The sequence below is a fragment of the Poecilia reticulata genome, linkage group LG7 (genome assembly GCF_000633615.1).
Source record: "Poecilia reticulata strain Guanapo linkage group LG7, Guppy_female_1.0+MT, whole genome shotgun sequence".
Classification (NCBI taxonomy): domain Eukaryota; kingdom Metazoa; phylum Chordata; class Actinopteri; order Cyprinodontiformes; family Poeciliidae; genus Poecilia; species Poecilia reticulata.
The window spans coordinates 25,014,913-25,036,303 of NC_024337.1; the positions used below are offsets into that span (position 1 = coordinate 25,014,913).

Below are 21,391 nucleotides of genomic sequence, written 5' to 3' on the forward strand. Positions count from 1 at the left end.
ATTTTATTAGCCTCTTTACTGTTAGATCATTTCCTTCATTGGCTAATGTTTAAAATGTCTGCTTTCCGTTTTAAATTTAAACATCAAGTCTTGTGCTTCCTCTCTGAATAATTTTTTGCACTTCATGTTTCATCCTGTCACCTCTCTGAGGTCGCCTGGCAAACATTTTCCTAATTTCACAGTTTACTGTGCCTCTGTTTTACCTTCATGGGTCCTTGGGGATCATTCTGTGCCTATAGGTTTTTACACGTGGTGTGGTTCAGTCTGACTTTTATTTTTATGTGGTGAACTCTGCTTACTCAGTTTGAGAAATCTCACTTTTAAAATGACTTTGTGCAGTTCTGGCACCAGTCAGATTCCAGTACATCGGTCTACTCGGCAGAGAAACCTCCCTTTGTTGGTGGATTTGATTTGCTGTGTGGTGTTATGGTATCTATGACTTTTGTAAGCCAGTGAATCTGTTTCCCTTGATGACTTTCTGCTTTTCGGCTGTCCAGCTAAGTATTTGACTACAACTGAACAAGTACTCCCAAGTAAGGTTGTAATAGCATTATAATATTGAATGGCTATAATATAATTTGACACATTGTGTTTTTAAAATTCCTGGGTGTTGTAATAAATAGATTTTTTTTTTAAGTTCAGGGTAAGCTTTGGAAAATATATTATGTCTTCCTCTTCATTCAGAAATCACTAAAATTAGATTTTTTTAAATGTAAAAAAATTATTTTGTTTTGTGTGATTATCAGATAGAGCAGCTGAAGCAGGAGCTGAACAGGAAGGACTCAGAGATGCAGGCCCTGCAAACCAAACTAGAAACACTGACCAATCAGAACTCGGACTACAAGCAACACGTCGAGGTGCTAAAAGAGTCGCTCAGTGCCAAGGAGCAGCGCGCCAACACACTGCAGACAGAGGTGAGTGTTTCCACATTACTTAGTGCAAATAGAATGTAAATGCTGATATGCACAAGTTTCTGCAACAGAAATAAAAACACTTCTAGAAAGAAAACTTCAAAATGCTATGTTACTAATATATTCTGGAAGAATTTGAAGTTATTAGTTATCAGCAGCAATCAAGTGTTCCATTTTAAGTGTTAATATTGTGCTGTCCTATTTTACTGGTTGTTGTTTTTTTAAGTTAAAATGTATTATTTAGGGAAAATCCTCTGTTTGTTCATGCAAAATTAGAGGTGAGACAGTGATATGGTTGAATTTGAGATGCTTCAGTGTATTTTGGCCTGACTCTCAACTTTTCCACAAGCCTTTTCTGCTTATCTTATGGGCATACAGAGGTGGGTGGAAAGCTATTTTCTACACCACCACGTTTGTACATGTGGGTGGGTCAGTCAGCAGGCTGAAGAAAACTGGCAGCTTTTGCTCATGTTTGAAGTGTTAAAGGCTCTTTACCTTTAATAATTTTATCACCAGTTTAGGGAGGAAAAGGGTTTGAGTGTGGAGTGGCGGAGTAGCATGAATGTGAAATGTTTGTGTTGAGTGTGTATTTGACCATTTTGCATTTTTTCCGTCTGTCACCCACTTGACTTGAAACTGATACTTCATATCTCAGTGTTTGGCAGTTGAGAGCAGCCTGCTAACTATGTCCACTTTTCATCGCAGGAAGCAATTTGACCCAAAATTAGGCTTAATTGTTGATACATGTGCAAAGGATTTCAGCTTTTGCTCTTTGCTGAATACATCATACTTAAAATAAATACTTTTCAGTGGGTGGTTTTCTGTGTGTTCGTGTTTACCAGCCTTAAAAGCAACGTTGCAATTTCAAGAAATGTTTGTCACCATGACAGAATTTTGCTCTGGAGACACCTGCTGCACTGAGACTTATAATTGTGAATTCTTCGAAAAGTATTCATCCATCATTTTGTCTCTGCACAGCTTTTTCCAATCAACCATTCAGAATGTGGTCACGGAAAGGAGCAGGTGTGTTGAGATGAAAATAAAGGCCAACTTTGGAGATATATCTAGTTCCTGTTCAGAGATTTTAAATGGAGTTGAAAGCAGGGACATTACAATCCCTTTTCACATCATTCTCATGCTCACTATTTTTCTTTAATGATTTAGCTAAAGTAGAACATTGGAGCCAGATTATGCCACTAGTCATTATCCCTCCAAGGCCAAAACTCTCACCTGCCACCCAACATGCAAGGCACCTGATCTCATCATTCCTTTTTGTAGGTGGTGCTCACAAAGATGGGGCTTCCTGTAGCTTCTTTGGGTTGAGCCCAATCTCCAAGAATTACAGTCATATGAAATTAGTATTTGACCTTGTTTCAACAGCAAGTTTATTCTATCAGAGAAAAAAGTTAGGACATGCTATCTACTAATCATTAATCACTAGTTTGTGGAAAATATCTTGCATGTACAGCCCCGGTCCCAGGACCTTCCATTCTTTAGTACTCAGAGCTTTATAAGTAAGTCTTTGGATCATAGTCATCTAAGCTTTGTAGGTATTTAATTTTTTTATTTTTATATATTGACACAACTCTGTCTGTCAACATTGTATTGCATGGTCGCTTGATCACTTTTTTGAACCCTGCAAAATACATTTTATACACATAAAAGAAACCTAAATTGTGAAAATGCTACACGAGGAAGCCGCCAGTTGTCAAGCAATGGTGTTTATAGTAAAGTAAGGTAAAATATATTTTCCTTCATTGTTTTAACTGGAATTTATAATGAGAAAAGAAGTGTTGTAGAGCCAGCTGTCACCCCAGCGGTCCTTTTGTAAACCTTATAAAGCTGCTAAGAAAATAAATTGCCTACAGAAGGAGGATAGACTGTTCATATTTTTGTGGTTTCATGGCACAAAAAATGTTCTCCCACCACCTGCCGTATTTTTGTCAGAGTCATATTGCTTTGTTTTGCTAGGTTGGATCAACACTGTTACAATTGCAGTTGTATTCACACTATATTTTCCATACCCTTTCTAATTTGAAAAACATGTCTATTTGATTAACGTTTTTGGCAAAATGTTTTTGAAAAATTTACAAATTTGACATACTCTACTCTAAATGTTAAATAACTGTTACTTAGTGGGATCAGTTTAGAGTATTATCATTATGATAATACCAGAACTGGAATAAGTGTTACATGTACTAGCATATCATTGAATATGCACATATGTTTCTTTGAGGTTTGGCCTGCGATTTCAGGGTAAGAAGAGAAACAGCTAAAATAATTCTGATTTGGGTGCATCACAGCATTCTTTGCCATTTCTTCTCACTTCTCTTAGGCCAATGCCGAGGACCCGTAATTAGATCCAGATCACAAATACACAAACATACAGCTGTGCACACACAACCCCATAAGCACAGAAAAACACGTTGTCAGGTCTGATTACTTGCTTCTCATCTCCGGTCTCGAGTAATTTTTCTTGCTATTGAAGTGGCATTTCTTCCCCCCACTTTGGAATGACTCAGGTTTCCTCAACTAAGTGGGCAAACTGGAGGATGACTAAAGATCTTTAGTGTGCTGTAGTTGGCCAGTTGTTGGAATGCATTCCTTTGCTGCCTGTCAGTCATTCAGAGGGAGAGCAGTCATTCTCCCAGGATTCCCTTCTCATTCAGTACTTTCATCCAGTCACAGTAGTACTGTAGTATTGGATCTTCAACTTTCAGACCAAAGTTACAAACTACTGCATTAGACATATCTAAAAATAAAAGTGTACATTGTTCATTTAGCTGACTTTAACCATGATAGCTAGTGAATGAAGCCAAGCTGCTTTTTATCGGAGACACTGTAAAAGCAGTTCCCATCAGGATGAGACCAAGAGATGGTTGGCCTCAGAACAGAGAAACCACTGTATGCAAAGGAATGAGAAAATGGATGCGCATTTATTTGTCAGTCAAGTTAAGGATAGCCTCTAAATGGGTGTGATTGAGTCTGTCTTCAGATAACTGGAAAATGTGGAAAATAATGAGTGTACACTTTTGTGGGAGCTGTGTTGGTCTGCCAGAGTCTGTGGAAACGTAACCCTTTAATACAGTAAGATGTGTATGTGCCTTTCATGCCCTGAACAGGACAATGCAGGGCTGTAATGATACTCTACCGGATCAGGTAACCTGTCAGAGACCTTCCTGCATATTTAACAAACCCTGAGAACAAAAGAACATCTCAGAGCTACACTGCCAGAACAGTTTGACCTGGTTTCAGATTTCAGCTCAAAGATTGTTTTAAATATGACAACTATTTGTAGAAGATTGTCTTCAAGGATTGTAAGTTTGATTTACCTCAAGTTTTCTGATAATGAGACCTTTGTAGGTGTATCTGCCCATCTTTTCTGTATATATTATTTACTCTTCATCTTTGAAAAGCAACTATGTTGTTACGACAATGCCATTGTTAATGCAAGGACTAATATAAAATTAGAAAATTTCAAACAATAGAAATTCCTTTAGAAATACAAGACTTGCATTTGACTCAAGACGTCATCAGAGTCTGAGCCAGCGACATAAATAACTCGCAAAGGAAGCATTTAAGCTTTTGCTTCTAACTTCCGATACAAATAAAATAGAATAAAACATGCTTAATGTTCTTCTTAGAGAAATATCTTTTTTTGTTTTTTTTCACATGGTGCTTATACACAATGAACGTGCCATACAGGACATGTCTTGTACAGAGTTCACCAGTAACGCTGTTGGTGACAAGTTCTGTTTTCAAAGTATTCTTGTAGAGTTTTTCTTCTTTCATGCCTAAAATTTTGAAAAGGAGAGTTTCATTAAGATTTGCGAAACCTATATGAGTGTTAAAGAAAAAAATATCTCCCCGAGTCTCTTGCAATCTGTTGTTTTTGCATTACTTGTGTTGATATTTCCTCTCAATGTTTCAATGTGACTTTGGTGCTCTTGTGTTCACTCTTTCATCACTAGCATGTCCTGTGTGTCTGCCAGAGGACACACTATATACTCTACTGAGTTTTCTTTTTAGGTTGAAATGCAGTGAATCGAAAAAGCTATAAATGAGTTGAATAATTTGCTAACATTGACCACAGTGACAGTGATGAATAGCAAAAACAAGAAGAGAATAAAAAAAAGTGTTAGAGGGAATAATTCACAGACTGATGGAGCGACAAGAGGAAGTGAAAGTGAGATGTTTGAGCAGCTTAATAGATGGAGGTGTTTGTAGGCTTTTGTCAGGGAATTATGCAATGGTGCAATATACTGTGGTCCCTGCTGGTCTATTATTGTTGATCTTTCCTTGTTCTCTCTGCTGATTGATGGTCCATATTGCTAGTGAGGCAGAGAAAAGATGTGGTTTCAACCTGGTTGTGGTACACCATGGATTGTGCCCCTGGTGTATTCTTTCTTCTGGCCTCATTTGTTTTTGCTTCTCCTATCCAGATTGTCTCCACCTCCATCTGGTTCTCTCCCAATTTCTACAATATTTGTTCTTCTTCTCTCCCCATAACTAACCCACAGCTGTTTACAATATTAAAATAACAAGCAGATAGAAATTGAAGCATAGGTGAGAGCTTTCTAAAATGAAAATGGACTTGTAGATTGAGGTTGGAAGACTTCTGTTCTGTCTTTAGCTGAGGTTGACCACTAATGATAAGTTGCACACTGAATTCTGGAGCTCTTCTAATGAGTCCCAAGTGTTGAGGGGCAGTTTTAACATGACTTCATTCAAACTTGCCAGACCATGGTCACCGTTCTCAGGCCCAACTGCATGATTTTGAGTTCTTTGATTGGTGTGGTTTGGAATTTAGTGTGAATAGCACACCACTGAGCTGACTAGAACAAACATGGTATGGTCCAAAATAAAGACCCTGCATGTTCTTCAGAGGCTATGTGGAAAAGCCATAAAATGGAGTAACTGGGGTCATCATGCAGATGAGATATTTAATAGTTTGTACAGAAAATGAGGTACAGTAAGTATATGCAGTTATCAGTGTTAGCCTACATAAAAACATGTTTTGCACCCCGATAAGGAAGTCTAATGTATCTTAAAATAGATTAATACTTTGTCCCATAAAAAGATATATTCATCCATTTAGTACCTTACTTATCCTTGCTTATCCCTAGTGGGGTCGTGAGGGTTACTGGTGCTTATCTCCAGAGGTCAACTGGCGAGAGGCGGGGTACACCCTGGACAGGTTGCCATTCCATGGCAACCATATATATATTTATATATATGGGTGCGAAAAGGGAAGAAAGCACAAATAGATGCATCATAGAGAGCTGACAGCAGAGATATAAATTATATGAGTCTTGAAGATTTTGTTAAGCTATTAACCTGGGAGTTTTTCACAATTGAACTAATTTTTTAACAGGATGTGATATAAAAATTCTGGATTTATGCCTCTTACAAAATATATTTTCATATATGTTTTACACGTTCTTATTAGGGGAGTTGGCAAATGTATATTATGTCAAAAGATTACGGCATCCCATTGTGTCCAACTGTTATTATTATAGCATTCTCAGTTGAACAAGGCTGTAAAATGTTCACTAAAAGCTCTGTTCTGCCCCCTACATGTAGACTGATTTCATGCTACACAGAAAAAATGGTCATAAAAATGGATTTGTGTGAAGGTGGAGATTCTTTGAAAAGAAGATGTAGATACTGGCATCCACATCTGGAAATGGTCTGAAATTATAATTTAAAAAATGTTAATGAGGAAGAGCTATTCAGCATGTCTTCATTTACTTTTATGTATTCTATGTGCATCTTGTTTGTTGATAATGATTGGAGGATTCAAAACGTGTTAAGACATCATTGTGGAGTTAGAGTTGGTGTGAATGTAATTAGGGTAAAATCTTTATCATTTATTAATCCACCTATTTAGTAACAAAATGACTGACCTTTGGAGAAAATCATTAATTCCCTCTGTTCTGGGGTGTTTTTTAAATTGTCTGAATGTGTCATTTTCTTTCCCTGCTTTTGTTTCTGGTAACCTCTGTATTTTTCCATGCTCTTTTTGTATAGCCTGTGGGCAGACAGCTGCATTACAAACATTTTATCAACAGATGTTGCAGTATTCAAAGCAGCTATACCCCTCTTTCCACCCTACAGTCCCTGCTGTGAGGCAGTTCACATCCGCTTATTATCCTTTGCTGGCCCCTCAGGTGATTTGTCCCTTTATGCAATTCCTGATCAGAGCTCAGACTGTTTCCTTAGCCTAACTTTTAAGACACTCCTCAAATGACACACAGCCTTAGCCTGAGGACAGGGAATGGCCCTAATTTCCGCACCGATGCGACCTGATGTCGTCATGTCTGGGTTGGCAGGTGGAGGTTAGGAGGAATTTTCTGTAGTATTCACTTGTTAATTTAGCTTCAGATGTAATCCTTGAGTGATCTGCAGTGAATATGTTCAAAGTGGGGGAAGTATCAGCACAAGGCCCTGGAAAAACTCACACCTTAGTTATATTATACTAATAGACTGAAAAAGTGAGTGGGACTTCACTAAACTTTTTCAGGTCTTTCTTGATAATTGAGTTCCATTTTATGTCATCTTATGTCTTTTTACAGAACAGAAACAGTTTTCCTTATCAGGCAGCTTGCTTATTTGCAATTCTTAACTAATTTTACTGGATTAAGGGTAACTGGATTTTAAGGGTTGTGGACACCTGATTTAGGGAAACAGTATGGTGAATAAGGTTGCCTTCACTATGATGGTTTCAGATGGAGGGGAGATGGAATCTTTCCCTGATCCAAGTGGGAATAACATAGCTATCATGATGACAGAGCTCTGTGGCACCACATGACCACACTTACAGTCAGAGCCAGAGTCTCCATTGATAGGTCAGAATTTTGCATACCTTGATGGAGAAATAAGAACACAAATGATTGTCTTTTTTTCTCTCAAAACTGTAAAATTAGAGCAGCACTCAACATAAAAAAGCTACAAAACTCACAGGACATAATATCTCTTGATGCTATTATCGAATTAGACATACATTTAGTTGTTAAACTATGGAAGCTTAACATTAAGGCACTCACAACACATGCAGTTACTCTATAGGCCATAAATTAGCACACCAACATGAGCTGTTCAGTGAAAACAATAAATGCTTTGGTCTTCAGGCTGTCAGCTTTTAACACTGTCTCCTGACATCTACTTTAAGTTTCTGTTGATTCATTAGAAAACTACGGATTATTTGACAATACCCCCCTTATGCTTATGTACGCAAGCTATATCTGAAGTCAGGTGCCTACACACCATCTGTCTTAGGCAGTACAGTGCATATGTTGTATGTACAGGTATTCTATAAGCTGGATAAAGCCGTTTTTTAATCACCTTTCACCAGTCTCTAATAAGGTAGACATTTACTTGAGCAAAACAAGCTGCTTGAACCCATCAGTCGACATTTATTCTTTTCTTTATTCATCATATCAGAGTGTGTTGGATTCTCTTTGATGCCTATGTTTTAACAAAGACATATTCGAATGAATGTAGGTGGTATGTAGCATGGTGGTGGTCTTGAATAGTTTTGTAACGAAATAGTCCTTCCTTTCATGTCAGAGTGATACAAACCAGACCTGGTCAAATAATTGGGTTGAAAAACATGAATTAGGCAAATATTATGCCATAAATTTAGAAGATTAATATCCCCTCACAGAACTTTATATAAATTATGTCTAATCATTGCCTTTAGCAGGCCAATGTATTTACACAGGCCTGAGGGATGTCACACAGCCAGGAAAGTGAATAGCTCACACAGTTTTGTGTAGAGGCACGCAGCGGCTCAAGAAGACCTGAACTTGCTCGTTGGCTACATTTTACCAGATCTAGTCTTTGGACCTGGGATATTTTCAAGTGCTTTTTTGTCCGAAGTGATATTCTTTGTTTAGCAACATAAAAGTGATTTAAGCTCTGGTGAGTAATGACATTTCTATGAATGTCACTAGGGTTTAAAGACTCATATTTGGATTTATGAGGGATATCTTTTGATCGACCAAAGACTCTTCATGGCTCTGGACTCCAAGGTGGGTGAGTGAGGGTCCAAATGTTACTAAGGGACTTTTGGTGCACCCCGAGGCCTTTGCTGTGGTCTTTCTGGTTCTGCCGTTTAGTCTGTGGTATACTCATATTGTATCTGTGTTGCCTATTGCGGTCAAACACCGGCACCTACACCAATACCTCTGCAAATTTGCCTGCCAGAAAAACTTTTATGATGAAATGTGAGGCACGTAAAAAGGGAGGTGAGGACAAACAGTGAAGCTGTTTTCTTTAAGCCTCAGTTTTGCTTTGCTAACCAGTTTCCAAAATCCACATTTGCCTGTCATTGTAAGCATGAAAGGAGGAAGTCTGAGGGTCTTAAGGTCTGCTTATGCATCAGTGTTCATGCATGTTACATGTAAGCTTACGGATGCCTGTGTGCTGAGAATACTGTAGCCTGTATGGATGTGTGCTTGCATGTGTTAGAATACTTTGTGTCTGTGCCAATTGAAAGAAAAGCCGCATGTGGCCAAGAATCATTATCTTATCAACCGCAGAATCTTGAATGCATATTAGGGTAATTTTTCAAATGATGTGGTGTTGAGTGAGAAGCACCAAAGTTTCTGTGTTTTTTTGGGGTTTTTTTTTATGATGATGGTGGTGTAATAGATGTTTTTAATATTTTTTTTTGTTTTCCATTCATTCTCAAGTGTTGCTTTTAGAACTGAATGGAATCTCTATATTCTGATTTTTATTTTATTTTTTTTACCTTAAACACACAAGAAAAATAATTTGTATTTACAAAGTCCTGTGTAGTCCATATATCTTAAGGCTTGTTTCAATGTCAATCTACAAGTTAAGAAAAGAAATGGGTTTCATTAATGCAGGGGGAGAGAATTGCTGTATAAAGATTATAACAATTACCAGGAGGGAAAGGTGGAAATTAAGATCAAAGATCTTATATTGTTTAGTGTCTATATTTTTCAGATTTTGTCAAGTTACAATCATTAAGTTCAATGTATTTTCGTGTTGTATTCTTAAGAATGAAAATTTTGTCAGAACAGTTTTCAAAATGTTCTGACAAATGTGGCTTTCATTTGTATTCAGCTTTCTGAGTCAATACGTTGTGTAACTTACTTTTGTTTGTTACAACTCCAAGTCTATTAATTTTGTAGGTCTCCACCAGCTTTGTACTGTATGTCTAAAGGGAAATTTTATCCCCTTTTACTGATTTGAAAAAGAGCTCCCACTTTGTCATATTGGAAAAAATACCAATGATACCCATGATGAACAGCTATTTTTAGGCATTGACACGGATTCTCAATTGGAATTAATACTTTCATGGAACAGTTAGGTGATTTGATCTAATTGATTACTTTGTAGCTCTGATGTATGTTTATGGTCTTTGATTGCTGATAGATGAACCTCTGCTCCATTATCAACTGTTTCGTGGCCTGCACCATGTTTGCCTTGGGGATGGTTTATATATATGTATGACATGATATCTTAGTTTTCCTCCAAACATTGTTTTACATGGAGACCAAAAATACAATTTTGCATTGATGTGCTACTTTGTGTTGGTCTATCACATAAAAAAGATCTTTATTAAGGTTTGCGGTTGTAAGGTGAAAAGTTTAAGAAGTATCAATACTTTAACTAGCTACTGTATGCCATTTGATAAAAGTCTTATGGAGCGGCATCTCTGGTGTTAATGTCCTCAAGCCAAATGATCTGTGAAGAAATGCTATAATCTCTTTCCACCTTTTCTCACTCTTGTCTGCTTTACCCTTTCTCGTTTTCATCCATTCATCTGTGCCTGCTCACCTATGTAACATTGTCTCCTTGCTTCGGCTTTCTGGCAGCGATGAGTGCTTTAAGAGGGTATTAGTACGGCATCTGTGCAACACCATCACAGCTTAGCAGACTAGTGCAGGTGAGACAGCAGGGATTTCCTGTTTGGCCCCTTTGGTACATTTTTGCTAAATTGCTTCTTGCCAGGTGAAGTTGAAGCAGAGGAGGTCTGCCTTTCTTTCTGTCATACATATTGTGAACACATACACACACGTATGGAAGCACAAAGGACTAGTGATTGGTCTAATGTGTGTGTATGCGTGTGTGCAAATGTAATTTGGGGAGGACAGAGGCATCCTCAGTATTACACTTTGGTTGTATGCCAGACAAGCAACATGAGATAAATACTTTAGCATCCTACACCTGGAGCTCTTGGCTGGCATCTAAAGCCAGACTTTAGGGGTACTTGCGATACTTAGGAAAACACAGTGCACCTCAGTTTTTGAAAAGTAGATATAGTATTTGAACTCAAAACTTCCTGCTTCCTGCACCATAGTGAGTCTGCTGTAGTTCTACACATTTCTTTTTCCAACCTAATTGTCCTATGGTTTTTTCTTACATGTTAGCTCAGACACATTGTCATTACATTGAATTTATTTAGCGGGTTACATTTATCCAATGTAACTAAAAGATTAAAAGCACAATTGGGGGTCAAACCCCTGATTGGATTGAATTTAACCAGTGCTTTTCTAGTCATTCCAACCTTGATGTGCTTTACACTACAGCTACATTCATCCAGCTCTCGCAAACTGTCACACATTTATATACGACTATGCAGATTCGAAAGAAACTTGTGTTATAGTGCCCTGCTCAGGCACACATCGACATGTGGCAGGAGGAAGCTGGATGGGATCACACCAATTTTGAACCATTTTCAGATGAGATGAGTGCTCTGTCCAATAAACCATGATAGCCTTAATATTGTGCAATAAGCTAACCATTATATAGCTTTGGAAGACATTTAAGGTTCCCCATGAAAAATGGAAATCAATTAAATTAAGGGTTAGGGCACAGTTTTGAATGTTGACTTAGCAATTCAAACTAGGAGACAATTTGTCTTTTAATTAATTGGAGCTGGGGTTTTTTTTATTAGATCAGTTCATAATTAAACGATTCAGTTACTATGTTGCTACAATGTTTTAATTCCCCAAATAACAAAAATATATAGTTGGTAGCCTGATGTAACTGGTGAGCAAATTCCTAAGAGCATTCCTAAGACAATGTATCTTCCTATGACCTTTGAAATGCATGTACTTACTGTACTTTGTGTAAAGTCAGAAAAGGTAATCAGATTTTAAACTATTTTGATTTTATGTTGTCTTTATGTCAACATAAAAGGCGCTTTATGTCGAAAGCGCCTTGTGAAATATTTTGAGAGATGAGCTGGAACGGTCTGTTCCTTAAGTCTTTTGCCCCTTATGTTTCAAAGCAATTCTTGTAAAAACAGTTGATAATAAGCTATCTTTTACTGTCTCTCTGTGTCTCTCTTAAAAGCACATGTTGAGTTCAAATGAACTCACTCAGCCTGGTTTTAAATCAGTTGTTGAAGGAGCAGAATTTCCGGTCATCTTGGCCAGATTAAGATGTGAATGTACATATGGATTATTTTGAGCCAGTCTAGCAGAACACTGATGCCCAACCTGAGTTTTGGACATAGCTCAGATGTCTCTCAGCTCGTAGCACACAGCTAGATACAGATTATTTTAAAACATTAAGGATGAAGTAAGTGAGCAATGTGATCTATGGCAGAACCTGACCAATCGTGCAACACTAGGAATAATAAATGACAGAAGTGACTCCAAGTTCCTTCTTTTGTTACATATATTTTTACAGCATCACTCTGCAGTGCTTTATATTGTGAACATTAAGTCAAACAATGTTTGATACTTCTAAATGTCAACAAGTAAGTGTGTTGAGAGATGTTCTATCGGGTACTGACTACTTAACTGTTAAATAAACGGAAATCATGTCCCAAAGTTTTTTGATGTTGTATTTTTTTTAAATTGGTTTATTTTTTCCTTTCCTATACTATGGGCTGTCAATGATGACATTTCTTTTTTTTAAATTCTCTTTTATTGCTTTTTGTGATCAACTATAGGTGGACGCTCTGCGAGTGCGTCTGGAGGAGAAGGAACAGATTCTGACAAAGAAAACCAAACAACTGCAAGACTTAAGTGATGAAAAGAGCACACTGGCTGGAGAAATCAGAGACATGAAGGACATGCTGGACGTCAAGGAGAGAAAAGTGAATATCCTACAGAAGAAGGTAATTTTAACATAATTTAATATTCATGCTTCCATGAATCATGCACTTGAAGTTTTTAACACTCGCTCAAGTTATTTTTATTTTCTACAAACGTGATGTACATCAGAGTAGACGGACAAACATCTTCCTAGGTCTTTTTTCATCACTTGACTAGTGACATATGAGCTGCTATTTCTGTTTTTGGAATAAAAACACAGCATCCCATTCTGGCCAAAAGGACAGAATAATTAAACTCATCACAGTTGAAAGTTGTTGTTTTTTTGACAGTATTTAATTTTTTTTATGTTTGTTATACGCATAAGTAATTCGGAATATACTGTCACCCTCTGGTGCATCTGTCTAGGCCGTACCTTTAAATTAATCCAGATATTTTCTGTAAATATAATAATGCATTATTGATTTTTTTTTCATGAATTGACCATATTTCCTTTTACTGAAAGTGATGCATTGTTTTGGTTACAAAATGAACTTTTGATCATCCACTGACTTGCTTTGGTTTAGAAGCTGGTGTTCTTAGTGCCTTATATGTAAAGGTTTTTTAGTTAAAATAGGTGTCTTCCTGTTATGTTATGTTAAAAATAATCTCTACTCAAATTTTTGCTCAAAGGATTTCTCATGTAGTTCTGTGTAACTTACCAACTGTTATATCGGGTCAAGTTATGAATTTATGCCCAAGCATCCTCTGTACTGTATACGTACAGAATATGTTGTAAATGGTAAACAAAAAATGCTAACATTGTTAGCTGGTGCCAGACCTCACACATTGCCCCCTACTTTTGATTGCACACACAGAGATACTCATACTCACACACACATTTGCACAACATGTCTGTGAGGCTTTAATGATTTTCATAAGGGTAGCTATTAAGACAGGGCCTGTAGCTACCTGTGGTGTGCATTTTGGTCGTTTCTCTGTAGACCAATTACTCACACGTAAAGGTCTTCTCTTAACTTCCTAGTTTCTTCTCATGTCCTTAAATTAGAGATTAGAGACTTCTTCCTCTCTCCCTCTTGCTGAGTTAATGAAAATGCTCTACAAAGGTCACACAGTGGCAAAAGTTTTGATCTGTGGAGGAGGGGCTGTTTTTGGTTTAGATTAGATTACTGTGTTTATGTTATACTTCTGCTATGCTGTACAATGAGTGGTTATTTAAGTGAAATGAAATCTCACGTTACACAAGTCACATCTGAACACAAGTGCTATTACTAAAAAAAAAAGAAACCAAATAAAGAAAATAAAAAAACTAAAGAGAAAACTGAAAGTGAACCGTACAGTACATAAAATTCAACGGCAATTTTCTTATCTTTAGACATTTCCACATGACTCGACATTAAATGCTTTGCATGTCTGAGTGTTTCTGATCTTTTCTGAGTCAAAAGGAATATGTATAATTCGTACTGAAAGACAAGACAATAAGTATTTTCTAAGGTTGCGTTTGTGTGACATGAAGTAGAAATAAAAAGAGGAAAATCTAAAACATAAAAATGTCTGGAAAAATTTGACAATCCAAGGATTAACTCTAAAATGCATTTCTAGAGTTAAAATATGTGTCTTCCTGTCAGTTTGTCCTTTTAATGTCTGAATTAAAAGTCTTGAGTCAGTTTACATTACCTTTTTTTTTGTTACCAGCACAAAGTACCTTGTATAAATATTCATATTCCTCAAATGCATCACACTTTGCCACATTACAACCACAAACTTTATAATTTTTTGGATTGATGTCATGGATCAATGCAATCTACCAAAAGCAATGGTGCTGCTTAAGATGGCAATACTGGAAGAAAGAGGCTTAAACTGGGGCAGTTCACATTCCAAGAGGACAAACATTAGAATCATGAAGGTTGGACAAAGGTTGAGTTAGTTACCAAAAAACAATGGTTGAAAACTTTAAGATTATGTGGTGCTTTATGATGGACATTTTCATAAAATCCAAATGAAAGACATTAAAGCTTCTGTTTGTAGTGAGACAAAATGTGAGAAGGATAATATCCACATTTTTGGACTGATAAGACACAGAAAACAGAAAAAGAAAAACATAAGCACAATGATGTACAGGCATGGGCGGTGTAATACCACAGAGACTGTTTAGCTGCAGTATGTATCCCTCATTAGTTAACTATGCTCAGTCCAAGGAGAATATGAGGAATACATCTTCCCTTTCCAGATGTTATTTGGACAGTCACCACTGCTCATTGCATACTTTCATGATGTCATTGCTGTAGTTTGAGACACAGGTTGATCCTAATAGCAAGAGGCTCAATATGACTGAAAATAATGAAGAAATTGTCTTTTTGTGAGCACATTGGTCTTATGTATCACAACAAAGAACAGTGGGGGCTCTGTTCAAGCCCTTGGTCAATGAGACCATGTCCAATGCATAATGATGCATTTATTTGTTTATTTTTTCCATTTGCATTTCTTCTTTCCCCTCCCCTATGGGGTTAGGGCTGTGTGTTGTGTGCATAGCCGGTTGTGGTGTGGTTTTGGCATACATGTGTTATTCATGTTCAAACATTGTGGTCATTGCGATTCATATTCATGCTTTTAGAAAGGCTTTCTGTGTGCGTGGAAGTATAATATGCCCACTATCATATTCCTACCCATAGCAGTCTCAGACAGAAAGATTTGATTGCGTCTGCTTGGACTGCATGCTTGAGTGTTTGTGTGTCCATGTGGAAGGATCGCCTGTCCACACAGGGCTCTCCCATTTATAATGTGCGGTGAGTCTCCTCTGGCTTTTTTAGGCCTTTTAGGGAACCACCCTCTGTTTTGCTCTTTTAAACCATCTGACTTTTTAAGTTCGTCAAGCCTAAGTGATTGCTTGGTTGAGATTAAGAATTGGTTAAAAGTAAACTGCTTACAACCGAACTGAGTTGTTGTTGCCATGTGCAGTTATATGCCACTGTATATAAACATTATTTACCCTGAGTCCCTGTATTCATCTATACATATATAGACACATTATGTCAATTTATATTCACCCTTGTACAGTCTTATTTGTTTCAAGCATTCTTACTATTTCTAACACATTATAGCACACATGAATCTACATAGATGCACAAATCTAAAGGTCCTGAATATACATCAAAATTAGGGTTAATCAATGCACAAACAAGAAATTTTCTGGACATTTTTGTGACACATCTGTCTTAATGTTAAGATTTATCATTTTTTACAACCTAAAGGGATTTAGATGTCTAACAATACCAAAATACTGCTACATAAAAAACTTCCATATATATATTTGAGCTACACACATCTGTTGACTGATGCAAAGGTGTTCCATGTAGAAGATTGTGTCACAGCTGTTGCTCAGACCAAAAAAATAAAACGTTTTAGATGTCTCTTTACTGTACTTTTTATGCACTAGTGTGTGTGCGCGTTAAGTCTTGATAGATTTGTGATGAGGCCACCATTGCCTTTCATCCTAATGGATACCAGCTGACCAATCACTGTGCAGAGACATGGCCACAGATAAGGCTATTGGAGCTGGGGAAATTCTAGTAAACTGCCTGCGAGAAGGACCTCCTCTGCTCCTGCCCCTTCCCCCTTCATTGCAGCTATCAGCAATCAGCCTGGGTTAATAGTGAGAGCCCAAGGCTGGTTGATTGAAGCCAGGCTACACATCCGTCAAGACAAAACTCTGTGTTGGGTCACATTTGAGACCCGAGCCGTTCACGTTCATCTTCTGACCTGACCAAAACGTGCACACTTCACCTCAGAAGGTGAGATGTGTTTCGTGACTTTTTAGAAGATGAAGGACTGAAAGCTAATGGCAATCCTGATGATACTGCACCATCAGTCAAGCAGGCCTGTTAACTTTTTGGCAGCCCAGTACTTTATGCCTAAAGATCTAAGAAAAACACTTAAAACTAAAATTCTCAGTGGAAAGCGAGTCTCGGTTTGACTCTTGAACTTTGAGTTAAACTGTATGACTGAATGCTTTATTACACTTGTCTCACCAGATCACTGTAAATTGGACCTGGGTCAGAAGTTACAAACAGCTGTTGTGGTCCTCACCAGGTGGCCACACTTTTAAATTTTGTTCTTTGTTGCCATCATTCTCTGTGCCTGCAGAGGAAAAAAAAAGAGTTAATGCTAATGGTGCTGGAAAGAGAGGACTAAAGCGCCATTGTAATTACCCAGTAATCATTGCAGCATTCCGCAGCTGGGGTGGTTCAGAGATATAGTCTTGAGCCTAAAGAGCCTGGACATTGATCAACTTCTTGGACGAAGGTGGACACACACTTCCTCACGTAACAGACCGAGGTTGCACAAGTGCATTGCATCCTTTTTTTTTAACAGCTCTTTCTCTAAATCTGTTTGTTTTGCTCTGCCAGGAAAACGACTGTGAAAATTCTTGTCTGCATGATCCTATATGTGTGCACATGTGCGCATTCATAGTCAATTGATATGTATGAATGCAGTGGAGTGTTTCTGTTGAAATTGCCTTCTGGAGGCAGGAATGTGTGTGGGGAGAGGGGAGGCTGTCTACCTGTCAAACGTGTCAGAGCTATGTGCTGCTCCCAGCCTGACACTTGTGATAATAATCACACTGACTGATTAAAATATGTGGCTTTTCAACAATGTATGTACAGAAAAGCCATAAATTATAATAAGCTTTCAGAAATGGACTGCAAACATGCTTGTTCTGTTTGAATTGGTACTGAGCATGAATGTTTCATGTATATATGGGTTTTTCTTGGACTTCCATAGTTTTAATCTAAATATAACTAGCCACAAGTGTATTTTATTATCCATATCTTTCGTTATGGACCACCTTCAAATAACGTAGTCAGATCCTAGTGTTTTCTTTAAATACGTGTTTAAAACAAAGAAAAAAAGCATGACTATAGTAAGACTTTAACGAAGTAAAATTTCTCTAAAAGAAGTTATGCTATGTAGGTGACAGGATAATATTTATTGTTGGCATGTAATTGGTCTGAAAAAACTGTCAATGATGAACAAGAAACTTTTACTCAAACACTCTGCTAATAATAGCAGGACTCTCATAAGGGTTTACTGAGTCCCTGCTGCGGAAATTACATTAGTTACGATAAAACCAGATACATTTCAAATGTCCTTTAATACTGACTATGTTTGTACGGCCTTCGTTTCGTTTTTCAGTTCATTGTTTTCAATTGTAAAATGTCTCACCATAAAGTGACATATCTTGCAATTCTGTTCCAATTTCTTATGTATTGTTTGACATCATCACTATTTTTCTAAACTAATGAAGGCCTTGCAATTCAGGTTGTCAAAATATCTTATGCTGTTGAACAAATACAAGCTAGTTGTTTTGACTGTCAGAAACAGTAGCACCTTTACAATAAATGACATGTTGCCTTTATCATTTTGTTTGATGTAGTCCTGTCTACTTTTGTGCATTTTTATCTGCGTGTGTGTGCTTGGATACAAAGGAGAGCGCATGTGCTGCTGATGAACAAGTGGCATCTTTACATTTTGTGGAATAGTGCATGTTGGATCAGTGACGAAAAGACAAAGTGTTTAGAGCTGTGAGACTTGCTTTCTTTTCATTTTCACAAATTGACTTTTCTGTTGGAAAAGGTAACACTTTTTCTGGATTCAGGCAAATATTTTATTACAATTTCGTTTGCTACATGTAATGTTAACACAGTTGTAAACAACAACTTATGTGGTCTTACAAAATCAGTTCCCAGGAAATATGTGAATATTTTTTTTTATCTGTAGTCAAATCCACAGTTTGATCATTATGGTGCATACTTTTAATTTGTTCTCTCTGTTCTTGCAGTGTGTGTATTTTATTAGGTTTAGCTGATGTTCTGAGTCAGATTTAGTGTGCAGAGATTTTTGATGTAAAAACCTACACAATAAAAAGAATATAAACCTGATATGCAATTCTGATTGACATGACTGACAGCAGGTCATATCCCTTCAAATACACATAAATCACTATATAAATTCAAAATAATTAAATCTAAGTTAAAACAGACATTATCAAAGCCAATGGCAACTAACTGCCACATGGAGGCACCCTCTTACACTGTATAATAGTGCTACGGCTTAGTTCAAGTTCTCTTTCTCAGGTGGAGATAAGTTGAAAGACACAGGCCGAATTAAGTGGAACCCCAGCTTTCTTGCATTTACAATCATTTTCGTCCCTACCCTTTAGGACAAAACAATGTCTGAGATTTTTATGAATCAAGTCTCTTTGATCACAAGTGATGGAAACAACATGTGCATGTCTGTGCTGGCCTTTAAACAGACGTTTTATTTCAAGCAGCAGAGCATTATTGTCAATATGTGGCCTTTCAATCAGTTTTTACTGACTATGACCTAGATTTCTCCTGGGGAATACATACTGAATTACTGCATATTGTTGAGTTTGCGGTTATTGTCCCTCTGTGTATTCAAGTGCCCACTAACATAAAGGTCAGCGCCAGCATCTATGGATTTTACTGCTGTCCCTAACATATTTTTAGAGGTGATGACAAGCAAGTTACTTTCCTGCAACTATAACCAATTATTGTTTGAGGTTTTTATTGGTCCAAAAGAGTTTTAAAAAGACAAAATATTGTATACTTATTGCGGTCATTCTCCATACTGGCCTCCTTTTTGTTTTACCGAAAATTATTCGCTTGGCAGCAGCAGAGTTCTGCTTTTTTGTTTGGATGGCAGACAGAAGGGTCGAACGAGTTTGTGGTTCTGCTCAGGGAACAGCCCGGTTTTAGACTACACTTCTGTTTTTTTTTTTTGTGTGTTTTTTTTTTTTTGCAAGACACAGGGCCTGATATCTCCCAAACTCGTATTATAACTCGGCATGTGCTAATCATGATAGTTATGTAGAGACCACAAAAGGAATAAAGACTCCTAACGGAGTTGTAATCCATTGAAGAAAGCATTCAAATCTTTTACTGGGAATTGTTAACTTTATACCCATGTGTTTCAGATGTTATTTGAGACGTTTAATATTTATTGTTGAAACATAAATACTAAAGTTCTCTGTTTTGTCACATTGGTGACAATACCATGTGATACCGTTTATTCTTCTTAATAAAAACAAGTCACTTTGCACGTGTAAAATTATCTTTTTTACTTTATCATTTAAAATATGTTGATTAATGTCACATTTATGCCAGACACGTCAATCATTTACTCCACAAAACCCAAAATGCAAAGAAGGACTTGACATATTCATAAGTAAATCTATTCAGTTCAGTTGTCACAGCAAACATTAGCATCATGGACTAAACCACCAAATGACCAGGTCTCATAAATACAAAATAGAGAAATGGCCACAACAGAGAAGACAAAACATAGAATTAGAGAAGAGTTAGTTCACTCTTACAAGGCATATTCCCAGATCAGCTCCAATTCTGCCTTTTGTAGTTTCTACCAACATTTGCACCCACACTTTGACTTTCCATTTCAAACAACCAACTAAACTTTGTTGAATGTGTATTTAGCTATCATTTATAATTTTATTTCTCTTGATAGGTAGTTGTTTTCATAAATTATACAACTGAACATTTATAAAAATGATACAATTTTAATTGTATGCATCTCATTCCTTAATCAGGGAGACATTACGTGAATTTTGCTGACAAGTTCCAGCTTAAACATTTTTACATCGCCTGATTCAGAGCAGCTACTGGTTTAAATCACATGGGAATATCGACATTTAGATCTTAAACAGCATATGAAATACTGGAAGTTGCACTATAGCGTACAAGTCTTTTGTTTTTTCTTTTTCAAAGTTGGAGGGATGAACAGAAGACAAAGACTAATTATGTATAGCAGTATGTTTAACATTTCCAACTGCTCTCGTGCACCCAAGTTACAAATATAATTTTATTTAGTGTTGATCTGGAAGTTATGTGTTTTAAATTACTTAGACCAGAATAGTTGAGGATCTGACTATTTGTAAGTTGTACTTTCCTGTTCCAGCTTTAGAAATTAGTCTGGACTTTAAAAACCTGGATGTTCTGCACAAATAAATTATTACCATTGACAAAGGGATGCAGCTACATTTATTGTTATTTCGGAAACCTAAAATCATTACAGAACTGCTCTGAGTAGTATTCCTTCCCATTTTCAGGAGCCAATATTTCCTGTCCTGTGGTCAGTTGGTGCCCAAAATGACGTGAGGATTTTGCTCTTCTGTGAGCTTAAGTTTACAAGAGAAAACATTACACCCAAAGAGCTTCTAAGGTTTTTTTTTTGTTAATTTGATTCCAAAGGCACAATAATTATTATTCCTTGTGTGTTAATAACCAATGAAAAATATGTTATTCATGACAGAAATAATTTGCCGTTCAGCACATAAAAACCAGCTGAAGTCACAGGTTAAGTCTTTTTTATTCATTTTTTATACCCACTTACCCTTGCAGGGTG

General features: G+C 37.0%; 1 protein-coding gene across 17 annotated transcripts in view; it reads left to right on the forward strand.

The window, feature by feature from the left end:
• Positions 1-21,391, forward strand: part of LOC103467448 (ERC protein 2) — a 154,557-nt gene that overhangs the window by 23,048 nt on the left and 110,118 nt on the right. For all 17 annotated transcript variants that reach the window (XR_001776808.1, XR_001776809.1, XR_001776806.1 and 14 more), the window contains 2 exons: positions 747-914; positions 12,847-13,014. Coding sequence is in view for 9 of the 17 variants with exons in the window: in XM_017305966.1 (XP_017161455.1) it covers positions 747-914; positions 12,847-13,014 (336 nt within the window). In the remaining 8 variants the exon portion in view is untranslated. The remainder of the gene's footprint in view (positions 1-746; positions 915-12,846; positions 13,015-21,391) is intronic.